Source organism: Hyaloscypha bicolor (assembly GCF_002865645.1).
Source record: "Hyaloscypha bicolor E unplaced genomic scaffold K444scaffold_13, whole genome shotgun sequence".
NCBI classification, from domain to species: Eukaryota; Fungi; Ascomycota; class Leotiomycetes; order Helotiales; family Hyaloscyphaceae; genus Hyaloscypha; species Hyaloscypha bicolor.
The window spans coordinates 1,639,108-1,651,320 of NW_020194515.1; the positions used below are offsets into that span (position 1 = coordinate 1,639,108).

Sequence of the window (12,213 nt, forward strand, 5' to 3'; positions counted from 1 at the left end):
AGCGCTTCCCGCATATAAAAAGCCGCGAAACTCTTTATTCTTAGAAAAATACTTACCATTCTAAACTTGATTACTGCCTCTTCTGCCGTGTCTCTGTCCACATTCCGTGCTTATACGGCTTGTTTATCGGGAACTGAGAGGATTGTCCTATATACGTCGCAATAGCTGAGGTAAAAGCTGATTAAGATGAAGACCTCGAAAACAAGCGTTGAAATACCCCGGGCTTCTCTTCTTTGGAGGATTTCCAATTAACAAGTGTAGCTCGAGTAGCATATTCGAACACCTCACGAATCCCCTCACCAGTCTTGGCAGAGCACTCTAGATATGTGTACCACGCTTCCATCCGCCTCCGGACTTTTTCGCCCTGTCCTATGGTCAACAGACTGTCTGTCTTACAGTGAAATGTAAAATATAAATACCTCTTCATAAGTTACTTGCTTTTGCTTGGCTTTGCCAACTTCTGCAACAGCTTTGTAATCACCTCGGAGGTCTTTCTTGCACCCGACAAGTATTACTGGCACACCCTTGCAATACTTTAACATCTCGATAATCCACTACCATGAATTAGTGCAGTTCAGGCAACACAAGCACGATAATGATACCTTGTCTTGTACATTGTCAAAGGAGTCGCGACTGTCTACGGCAAAGCACATCAGGATCACATGTGAGCCTGGATATGCTTGTGGCCGCAGTCCATCGTCAACTGAGCGGCCGCTGGTATCCCACAGCTCAAGCGAAGCAAGTTTTCCTTCAACTTCAACCTCAACATCTCCAACAGAGTTTCTGTAGCGATCTGGCTCCCTAACTTTCTAGTCCAGTCAGTAAAGAGAATGTCAGAAGCAGACTGAGTTCTGTACCTTCGACTGGAAAACCCCGGTAGAAATAGCCCTACTGAGGTCAGTTTGAAACAAAGGCCAGTGCTGGTATAGAACCACTCACATGAGTAGGGCAGTCTTTCCACAACCAGTATCGCCAACGATTACCAGCTTCCTACGGACGTCAGCGGGCTTTGACACTTTCGACACAGTCCGCTGCACATTCGAGGCAACTATCACGAAGTCTCGACTAGCTTGGCCCCCGGTGTCCGTAAAACTACGTTCCTTTTCCACGACAGCAGACGTATTGGCGAAACCAGACCTCTCAAAATCCGTTCGCAACTGATGCTTATTTGCATCACTAGCTTCGCGAATGGTAAGAGGTTCTCTTGATTGCGCATATACTTCTACTGTGTTTGGGGTTTCGGCTGGAAGTAGTCGTTCTACCTCTGACATATTCAGTTCTTGTTTGCGTACTTGTGGTGGATCTCGTGGCTTCGTTGCTTGAAATGACGATTCCGGACGCGAAGCACTTGACTGGGCGACAATTGCCGCACCCAAATTCGACTCATTCAGCTGCTTGAAGTCAGAAAGAATTGCCTCATAAGCGTCCTCCTCCTCGTAGTTGCCGTTCATGTGGCAGATATGTATCAGTGCCTTCAGAGAGCTCTCTACCCCTGGCAATCCATCTGAACCCAGCTTCCTATAACCCTTGAGCGTACGTCTTCCGTAAAGGTATGCCTCCGCATAAGAAGTCTTCTGGATAAGAACATCAATCAACATGAGCATATCTATCAGGGCGCAGCTATTATCGATAGTTTTGTCTCGCGATTCAATAGCAATTTTCTCTAGTAACAGGCACTGTGCTGCGTCCCATTTCTCTTGAGCCCGATAGACATCCAAAAGGAGATTAGTAGCATCTGACTTCGGCCTTGGAACGTGGCGTAGGGATGTTATCGATACATTTGGCGAGATCCTATCGAGACAGTTGCGCAGAAGCCGCTCAGCACCCTCAAAGTCTTTCGCTTGGAATTTCTCTCTGCCCACTTTTATAAGAGCTTGGAGTATTTCCTCTTCCAATTCGTTATCAGAATCGGATTCTGGGCTCTCCCCCGCGAATGGTGGGAGAATCGATCCGAAATCTCGACCCTTCGGCGACGATTCTATAGCGGTCTCCTCTTCAAACTCATAGACAGTATTGGATGATATCCATCTAAGCATTGTTTCTCCGGGATCAGATGGAAACAAGCCGCCGAACTCTGACCTATCGGTAACAGAGAAGTAATCAGGCTGCTCTGCTCCTAGACTTGTCGATGCGGAAGAAACGATACTGGCAGCCGATTGGACGCAGTTTCGCAGGTTATGTAACACGTGAAGTTGAGCATCAATTTGCTTGGATATGACTACATTTTGCAAAGTACTCATGCGATTGTTGATGTCGTGAGCTATGCGTCGGATTGCTCCGTTTATTTCGTCTAAGTTAGGCAGGATCTTGTCGGTTGACTCTTTGAAGGTGATTTGGTTCCACCTAATCTCATTTAAATAAGAATTCATGGAGAATTAGAGATCTAGATAACTCACAGTAGCACTGTTTGCAACGAAAGTTGCAAGGTATTCCGGTAGGATTGAATCTGTAGGCGAAAATTTTCAATTTCCTCCGACGCGCCTTTTAGTCTAAGATGCTTTCGTGCTCCATCAAGAACCCCCACGCTCTTATTAACTCGCTCGAGAGTTTCTTGGAGTTGGAGAACTGTGTTTTGTCCATCTCGAATCGAGGCCGAGAGATTATTCCAGTGACTACTAATATGGCCAGTGGCTTGCATCGAAGTTCGGATCTGTTCTTGTTCGAATGTATCTTTCATTAACCTCAAGACTTGGGTAAAGCTCTCCACATCAGTGAGTAGGCCCTTGACCTTGGTATCCGCAAAACTAGCCCCGTCGTAGAAATCCTTTAGAGTTGATCCAACCCTTACGCATGTTCCTAGCAGTCCTAGGACACCCGCACCGATCGAAAGGGGATCAGACATCGGTTCGCTTCCATTCATAAAAGTATGCAGAAGGGTCGCCTGGTCCTAAGCTATCTGCGAGACTTCTCATTTACCACAGAGCCTTGCGTGTGCGGAGATGTGCTGGCCCAGGCCACATGCGCTCAGTGGACGTGAGGTACCGGTTCGCGTTCAACAGCGAGTATCCAAAGTATTTGCGTCTGTGTATCATAGAAGAATCAAATGTGCCATCATCAAAAACGTACAAGGCTCGAGGATGACGTTTTCTTGAAGCTGACTGATTCAGCCCCACGAAGCAGTGTTGGCAGAGCGGCAACAGCAAGCCACTCACGTGATCCCACGTGAAGAACCCGAAACAGTGACATGCAGGTGGCTTTCAGGGTATCTTAATCGGGTCTAGCCTTGTCTTCCTTCCCATAAGACGCAACGATCTCCTCAGACCTCCCTTTCATCACTATCTAATCTTTGACTCTGTGTGAATGACATTTGCGTCGGCTACACCCCTAACCAACCCCCGAGTGTGATAATAGGAGTTTTCGTCGGCAACTTTTTGTGACTTCTCCCCGAATCTCAAACTAGTTCGAATGCGAGAACTGGGAGTAGCCGGTGTAGTTACTTAGAGTATTGCTACCGGGAGTCTTAACTATTATTTATTATATAAAGGGTTTATAAGGACTATTTCTTGCCGGGAGTGTGCCGCGGCCCGCGTTTTATATATAAGTAAACTATGTACTACAAGTGCATTGAGTGCACATGCAAGTAAGTCTATATAAAGGGAAGATATCCTTTTAGCGAGCGCGAAAGACGAGGCTAAAGGGACATACGCTGACGTTGTTTAATACATGTGCGCAAAGGCGCGAAAATTGGTCGAAAAAGAATGCTCTACTTTATAATAAAAATGGCAGAATCGGCCTTTTCAAACCAAGGAAGCTAGGAGCAGACTCGAGGGAAAGAACGAGTATATCCGCAAATATACAAACAACCTCGCTCTAAGTACAAGTAGAAATATTAGATATCCGGGTATTTTTATATAAGGAGAAATATACTAAGCTCGATATCTGCTTGTTATAATTTTACTATTTTATACTTGATTCTATACTTAATTCTATATGTTTTCTAGTTTTAAATTATATTTATAATTTAATTAGCTCTTGTAATAGCGGGATTAAAGCAATGGTCGAAAAGGCTCAAAATTCAGAGAATTCCATGTATTGAAAATACTAAGCTAAAGAGAAGAAGGAGAGGGAGAGAGGGAGAGGATAAAAGGAGAGAGATACTAACTAAAACTACTGGAACGCCGGCTAGCCAGGTAATAGCTACCCCATGTGACCCTAGCCAGTGCCGTTACAACTCTCGAGAATAATTCATTATTTTTCGTATTATATATTAAATATTCGAATACTAATTTAGTAATTCTTTATTTTCTAAATATTTATCTTTGCAAATTAATTCGAATTAAATAATTACTAAAATAAACTTTAATTTAAAAGATAAGCAGGAAAAAGAATTAATTATTATTATTATTATTTACCTCTCATTAAATCTAGTTTATATATATAATATATGAGTTATTATTTAAGTAGTTTTTAAAACTTATTAAATATTTTTAATACAAGTTCTTTTTTTAAATTAAAAAATATATAAGAGCCTTGTAACGGCTGGCATAACGGCATGATTTGCCGGGAATAGGGAATCGGAAACAGGCCTAAAACGGAACTAAGCCAGAAGGCTTGGGCAAAGTAATACTAAAAGGTCGAGGCATTCCTCCCTTCTTTGCTCCCCAGCTTAGTATTTTCAATACATGAGATTCATTGAACTTTGAGCCTTCGACCATTGCATTGATCCCGCCGTCACAAGCCTAATAATAATCTAGTCTATAATTGCGATCTGCCCTCTGAACAGCATTGACCAAATCAATTTGAAAACAGGACACCCTCCTAAAACATCTGAGATTCAACTTTTTTGACCAATTACGGCTCGTCTAGAAACCACTATTCCATTTCAAACCAGTCTGAATCCATCCTTGTCACAAGTCATGTCTAACCATCTTACTCGCAAGTCTGATCCTCCTTCCAGGCTGATGAAGTTCAACGTATTTGCGTGTATAGTAGAGGAACTGGAAGATGACGACAAAGCTTCCGATGAGTATCCTTAAGAAGGCAAGTTCCTGGGGAAGAGAGTGAACCCGTATATCTGGATGAAGAACATGGGAAAATATTCGAACCAGAGATAAAGCAGTCCATAGATGAGAGCGATGTACACATTTATCGATAACCCGACCCGCCTGAAATCCCCAGAATGGCGTATTCTCTGAAGGAGCCTACAGCAATCCTATAGTCTGATGGGGTTTGCCAGGGAACTTTTGAAAATAATAAGTTGGCAGCCGAAGGGTCCCGTGGTGGTTTAAAGAAGAGGGGAGAGTACGCAAAGGCACGTTTGATAGATCTGAGGATGGAAGGTCTCATGGCTTTCAATCATTCGATAAAACGCACGACTAACAAATATCCGCTGCTAATCAGCTATTGAATACCTATGGCAGCAAAAGTTGTAGCTTGTGAAGCGAGTAAGTGAGCTACAGTGCAACATCCAACCATGATCATATGTTTGAGGCGCAGAGAGACAACGTCATCAAATTACTAAATTGTGTAATAAACATGCCATTGGCGGGATAACCTTCCGCGACAGTAATCCCCCAGCTTCGCAACTAACACTGTTGAGGCATTTGGGTAAAGCACACTCGATTGGGTTGAGGCATTTTGGCCCGCTCCATTCTTGCTGCTACCTGTGCGCGGAACCACTTGTGCTACTTGAATCACGGTGAGGTGGGGTATGCCTGGTCCATTGCTAACAATTTCTTACGTGAGACCAATTAAAATGAATTTGAATGTCTTGAAAACTCTCTGTTGGTCAACCTCTATGTGTAATGCGGACGATGCTGTGGGGACTGACGCAACCCCGAAATATCAAATCAGTTGGGTTTCCAGGCTCTGCGATAATTATCTGAACAGATGTCCCTAAGGTTTTCCGTCGCCCTTCTATCAAGTACAAACCGACTCGTTCCCTGAAACAGAATACCCTTAAGAAACGTCTAGACCTGCAAAACGAGACCTCGATTCTAGCCCATGTCAACATAGCCTCCGAATTAAATTTGAGATTCTTGTAAAACGTCATTGATCCGTAAGTCCTCTCCGTCTCTCTGTCCATTCAACTTCCTGACTTTGAATTTGATCATGCCAACTGCCGTGCAACCTAGCAACTCGACCACTGCTACGAGCCACATTGTTCAAGTCACTTCATCAATTGGTCTCCTTGTTGGACTAGTCGCAATCATTATCTTTGCTGTATGGCTCTCGTATCGAAAACGTCTTCCCGCCGCCGCCATCCGCTTCGTTCCACACTTCCGTGTAGACCAAGAACCTCAACAGAAATCTGTTAGAAGATACACCCTAGAGTCGATACCAGTCGTTTCATTTAATATCGGGTCGCAGAGAGATCTGCAGGATCTTGGGAGCAAGATTCTTGCCTCCGACACCGGCCTGTCGAGAGAACCTCAAACAACGTTGGAAAGAGGAACAAGACTAGGGCCAGAGGCAGAGGCAGAAACTGAATCCGTTAGCTGCCCAGTGTGCACGGATGATTTTGTCAAGGGAGAGAAAGTCAGGATACTCCCTTGCGGCCACATTTATCACCAAGACTGTATCGATCCTTGGCTCTTCGAAAGGTCTGGCACGTGTCCAGTGTGGTAAGGCCGTATTTCAGTTTACGAGCAACACTGAGTAGAGACTTTCTGACCGCTCTCTATAGTCGAGCGGCCCCAAGAGATGGCAACCCATCTCCAAACCACATCCCAAAAGTGCCTCAGCCTGCCCTGGTGCGAAAGGAAAGCTCGTATCAGGCAGGTAATCTTGGCAGGTTAAATTAGTTGACGTTCTTGAAGGGTAACGAAGACTAGTCAATGGGTACTGAGACGTATACGCTAGCCGGAAGAGCGTGGTGGCAAAAGTTGCATGGCAGAATAAGATTCATTAATGTATAGTCGGCTACCAATTCCTCATCTTTAATGATCTGAGACCATAAGTTGTGGAGAATTTGACCGTTTGAAGGGAGTTATCTCCTCCCAACTCGCCAAGCGAACTCTGGAACAGGGGTGGCGGACTATGCCCAAATACTGACTTCCACCCGAAAGCACACCGAATAAAAAAAAAGTACTGACACCAGAGGAAGTAGCTAGCACTTTTCTGTAGTAATGGAGCATGAAATTGTATTAAATAGAGAAAAGGCAATAGCAGGAATAGATGGGGGCCGCTTCCTTCCCCTTGTTGTCCACAACTTTCGCCTAATCTCTTCCTGTTGCTGAGGATGTAGCATCTTTTAGTTAGAGCGAATGGAAAGGCAAATTATAAAAAGGACCCCCCCCTTCTACTAAAAAGGACCCCCCTAAAATTTTAAAAAGGACCCCCCCCCTAGATAGCCAAAACCACCAAAAAAAGAGTTAATGCACGCAAAGATCGCAAAGTAGGGAGTTGCATTTCTCATAAATAGAGTTAATTAAAGCTAGCTAGAAAAGAACTCAAGTGAAGCGTGAGAACTGACTAAGCGAAATGATCGTACTAGACTAAATCCAGAGATCACACGGTAATAGTACTATAATAAGAGCCTTATATTTAGTAGTATCTGCTTTGGTTTCTACTAGGTCCCTTAACCTCTTAGCTAGGGTCCTTACTTTTAGCGTAGGAATAATCCTGGGCTCTAGGGGGCTCATAACCAAGCCAGATCCCGTGACTTCAAGGGACTTTACAAAAAACTCCCTATTCCGCCTTATTAACCTACCCCAGATTCTCGATTCGGATTACGACATTAGCTAACTAGTATTAACTTCATTAAGCTTAGAGCTTATAATAGCTCTTAGGCAAAAAGGGGGGCTTATCACGTGCTATCTCTCTCAAAGATCATGAAAAATACTACTTCCTTCTAATATTTTTGTATACTCGTCTTATGAAACTATTAAATCTAAGTCTAATAATTACTTCTCAAAGCTCTATATATAATTCTAGGGGGGGGTCCTTTTTAAAATTTTAGGGGGGTCCTTTTTAGTAGAAGGGGGGGGTCCTTTTTATAATTTGCCGAATGGAAACATCCTCGGAAACTTCTTTCAACTTGATTGTGCTTGTACAGTGAGTCAATCAAGGGCTAACAATATCAGGAGTCGAACTTACTCTCCGATTAGTTCTTCGAAGATGTCTCTGGCTGTCACGATTCCCAGGGGCAGCGCTGTGCCTTGTTCAATCACCAACACCACCTGAGCTTTTCTCTCTTTGAAGACATTCAGAACTTCGAGGCAAGTTTCAGTCGAAGAAACAACTGGCAAGCTCTCCAGCGAGATCTGCCCTATGGCTACTTCTTCCTCGAGGCTTGTTGAAACAAGCGACTTCACTGGCAGTAGTCTCAAGAATGTACGGAGACAGCGGCATAAAGTGACGGGAATACAGGGCATGCATAATTCTAGGGTCTCTAATATGCCCTGTAGTGTCTCACTTGGCCCTGCAGCCACTGTAATTACACTGAGTCAAGGCCATAAGACCCCTAAAGGCTCACTGAAACCTCATGCAGCTCGATTAGGACGTTACATTAAGCCACAGCGTTCTATAGGGCCTTAGCCCCTATATTTTTAGATATATGTCCGTAATCGGTAGCGGGGTAAATTGAGCTTTTATCCCCCCATTAAGCTCTCCCATATCCTTTATTCTTCTTTACTCTCGCTTCAATTTATTATAGCTACTTTTGGAGGTCTTTTTGACTTCCCTGATTTATTAGATGGGCAATTAGAGCTCTCGTCACCCCCTGATTCATCTAATAACGAGCATTCTGATAAGTATACTGAAGATAAAGACGATGTGTGGTATAATTTACCTACTAATTCAGAAGACGAGAATAAAGACAATAATTCAAGCCTACCGCTTTTGGTACTTCCCATACGACCTGCACCCTTAACTGAACTTGTTATTTCTACTGCCATATGCAAAGAGCACTCCACTAGTGCGAGAATTAAGGCAATCTATATGCTTGAGGACAGAAAGACTCCGGCTCAGATTAAAAAGGCTACAGGAGTGCCCAAAACAACCGTTTATCGATTATATGCTATTACTAGAGAGCGTGGCTAGAGAGAGAATAAGGATATGCCCTTGGAAATAAGTCATGTCCTGAATATACTATGATCTGGAAGATCTCCAATTTTAATTAATGCGATTAAGTATATTTTGAAGGTCATACTTTAGAACTCGACTATAAGAGGCTTTTCTTATACTATAATTATAAAGGAAGTGAGAAAGCGCGGGTACGAAATTACTCCCAGAACTATCTGGAAAGTCCTCAAGCAAGCAGGCTATTCTCAGTGCAAATTAATAGTAAAGCCTGGACTGAATAAGTTCAATAAAAAGAAGCAATTAGAGTAGTACTTGGAGCAAGTATACTAGATATTAGAAGACTAGAAAAATGTGATTTTTATAGACGAGACTATAGTATAATTAGGAGATACGAGAGACAAGAGACGTATATGGAGATTACCTAGAGAAGCATATAATAAGTATTATATATAAAAAAGGTAAAAGGGCTTTTCTGAGTTTATATTTTAGGGAGCTTTTTCTTTTAATAAGAAGGGGCCTTGTTATATATGGGAAAAGGAGACTATAGAGGAAAAGAGAGAGTATAAAGCTAATCTTAATACAAGGAATTCGTTAATTAAGAAGGCTAATAAACAAAAGTGGGAGAAGAAGTAAAGGAAGTGGCTAAGGAATTAGAAGAAGGTCTATAGCCGGGCACCAGGAGGCGTACGAAAGGTATAGAAGCATAATAAGAAGACTAGGGCCTTTGTTATAAAGAATAGACGAGGAGGAATTAATTAATATTAATATTAGAAGAGGATATTAATTAAGAAGCTCTTGCCCTTTGTAAGGGAGTGCCAAAAGAATTGCCCTAATACGATCATATAAGAGGATAATATACCGGCCTATAAGTCATATTACTAAGGGGAGATTTATAATCTATGGAAGATTATAAAAATGCTTTGGCCAGGAAACTCACCTGATCTTAATACGATTAAGAAAGCATGGTTTTGGATGAAAAAGGAAACTACTAGGCGGGGGCCTATAAGTAATAGAAAAAAGCTCAGAGCAAGGTGGGAGAAATGCTAGGCGGATCTTCCCTAAAGTAAGATTCAAGAGTGGATTATAGTAATTCCTGATTATATATAAGAGATAATTCGTTTAGAAGGGGGCAATGAGTATAAAGAAGGTAGAAAGAAGGGCCAGGAGAAGGTAGCTATATATTAGTATAGTTTAATATTATGGTTTGGCTCCTATTTACTTCTTTTGAGGGGGTGCGGGGTTAATTGATCGCTTCAGGGGACCCTTACAGGGCTTACAGGGACTAGGATATTATTATGGGGAGATGAAACTAAGACCTACAGGGCCTATTAGTGGTCTTTATTAATATATTATGAAATATGCCCTGTATTCCCGTCACTTTATACCGCTGTCTCCGTATTTGGTTGAGTATGCAAGTGGATAGGAATATTGCTGTAGCCGGATTTCAAAATATTATATCTTGTCATATCGTTCAGAAAGGCGTCAGAACTTAAGCTGAAAACCTTGGAAATTGGTGTCATCACCGATGAAACTCGAACACCGTTGAAATCAAGTGCGGATGACAAGAGGCTGATTTCGTCGACAGTCAAACGCTCTCGGGCTGAGTGATGAAGACCCTCGTGAAACATTAAGAGCGTTTTCAATCCCAATCGACCGAAGACCATGCCGTGGTTGCGGCCGAGCAATAGATCGAGAAGCTTGGCAATAGGGAACGCAATAGGGAAAAGACCGTACATTAGCCACAAGACGTATCTGTTTCGAATTAGCTATTGTTGAATAACCAGGCAGGATTGCTTGGGAACCTCGACGCCCAAGAACCAACGGAAAGTCCGTATTTGGCACATATGCTCTGGGGGATGATCTCTCCAAAAATAACGATTAGAAGGGCTGAGGTGAGAACTGCAAACCACCCCCCTTTCACTTCTCGGTCCAATACAATCGGGAGTGCCTCGTTCGTGATGACGTTGCCCAATAATAATGAAACCAACACCCAGTGCCTTCCCCTCTGCAACACGCCTAGAACTTTCAGCGCATTTTGCCTCTCTTTGCGAGTACCTGATCTGGAGATCACTTGGAGGTGGACGTGGTCCTGCCCCATGAAACTTTAAATGAAGTTAGCCTCAAGCCGGTAGTTCCTATGGGTTACTCACGCCAAAGTCAAACCTGCGAATAAACCTCCTAGTAGGACTGGTATAATTGAAAGGCACCCATTGAAGAAGTACAGTATAGTGTCAGTTCCACCTGCCACATCAAGCTCTGATAATGTCTTATTAATAGTCTCTTTTGCCAGAGTTCTGCAAACCGATTCAGTTCTTCAACCGCCCAGAGGGCCAAATTGTCGAACTCACCTTACAACATCTTCCCTAACCATCATCAAATATCTTCGAAGAATTGGTGGCATCACACTTCCTCGGGGTGAAACAGGTTGAAGAAGTGCGTCCGTCGAGGCACTCTACTCTTCATCAAACCCCATCCTTGTGCAACGTCCCAATCCTAGAAATTGTGGGGACCTATCACCAAAATGCCGCATGACAGGTCCCCGCAGCTTGGAACCCTGAAAATCATTGGCCCATCATGGAAGGACTAATAAAACAGAGACAGGTGAAAGGGGGTTGGGCCGACCCTTTCGCTTAGTAAGTCTTAGTAAGGATACCTCCGGCCGTGGACAATCCCTTCTCTCCACATTGCTACATTTCATATGAGGTATTTTCCTTCGTCCTTGAAGGCAGTGAGAGAAAGATATTAGAAGTTCATCGTATGTTCATGTCAAAATTCAAAGGATTAAGCGCTTAAGGCGAGCAGCACTGATTCAAATTCCCTCTGGCGGGTCTTCTCTCAAATTCGGACTCCTGTCGGCAGCGAGCAAGTGATATCAACAAGAAATCATGAAACTATCTCTCAAAATAGCTTTTTCGTTTGTGACTAAGAGGATTGACAGGTTAAATCCCTCATATTACCATTTGTCTTCCGGTTGGTCCGCGACGTCAAGAAATCCCTCAAGTTGCCACACATATGAGGCATTTCTCCTGATCAACGCTGCGATTTGAGATCTAAAGCGGGGTCTCACAACAACATCGTGATGATGGAGCATCGTGTCGCAGCGAGATAAGAATGATTTCTATAGTGGCGGAAATGAGAAGATGTGTATCAGAAGAGCAAGGGACTCGCGGGACATTGCAACAAAATGATTTCACTTCACATACTTAATTGCCTGTTCATGTTTACAGAACCTACATGTCACCTCGCACA

General features: G+C 43.2%; 3 protein-coding genes across 3 annotated transcripts; 1 reads left to right on the forward strand and 2 right to left on the reverse strand.

Moving 5' to 3' along the window:
• Positions 1-181: 181 nt before the first annotated feature.
• Positions 182-1,271, reverse strand: K444DRAFT_517206 (P-loop containing nucleoside triphosphate hydrolase protein; the record flags this gene model as incomplete). The annotated part of the gene is made up of 5 exons (XM_024873755.1): positions 182-364; positions 420-554; positions 603-801; positions 865-888; positions 940-1,271. 5 exons carry the CDS (start codon positions 1,269-1,271, stop codon positions 182-184), a joined length of 873 nt encoding a protein of 290 aa, XP_024743699.1.
• A 4,780-nt stretch (positions 1,272-6,051) lies between these two features.
• On the forward strand, positions 6,052-6,743 carry K444DRAFT_624274 (uncharacterized protein; the record flags this gene model as incomplete). The annotated part of the gene is made up of 2 exons (XM_024882380.1): positions 6,052-6,563; positions 6,626-6,743. 2 exons carry the CDS (start codon positions 6,052-6,054, stop codon positions 6,741-6,743), a joined length of 630 nt encoding a protein of 209 aa, XP_024743700.1.
• A 1,290-nt stretch (positions 6,744-8,033) lies between these two features.
• On the reverse strand, positions 8,034-11,062 carry K444DRAFT_639794 (DUF21-domain-containing protein; the record flags this gene model as incomplete). Its single annotated transcript, XM_024884418.1, has 3 exons — positions 8,034-8,249; positions 10,350-10,716; positions 10,767-11,062. 3 exons carry the CDS (start codon positions 11,060-11,062, stop codon positions 8,034-8,036), a joined length of 879 nt encoding a protein of 292 aa, XP_024743701.1.
• Between the last annotated feature and the right edge of the window lie 1,151 nt (positions 11,063-12,213).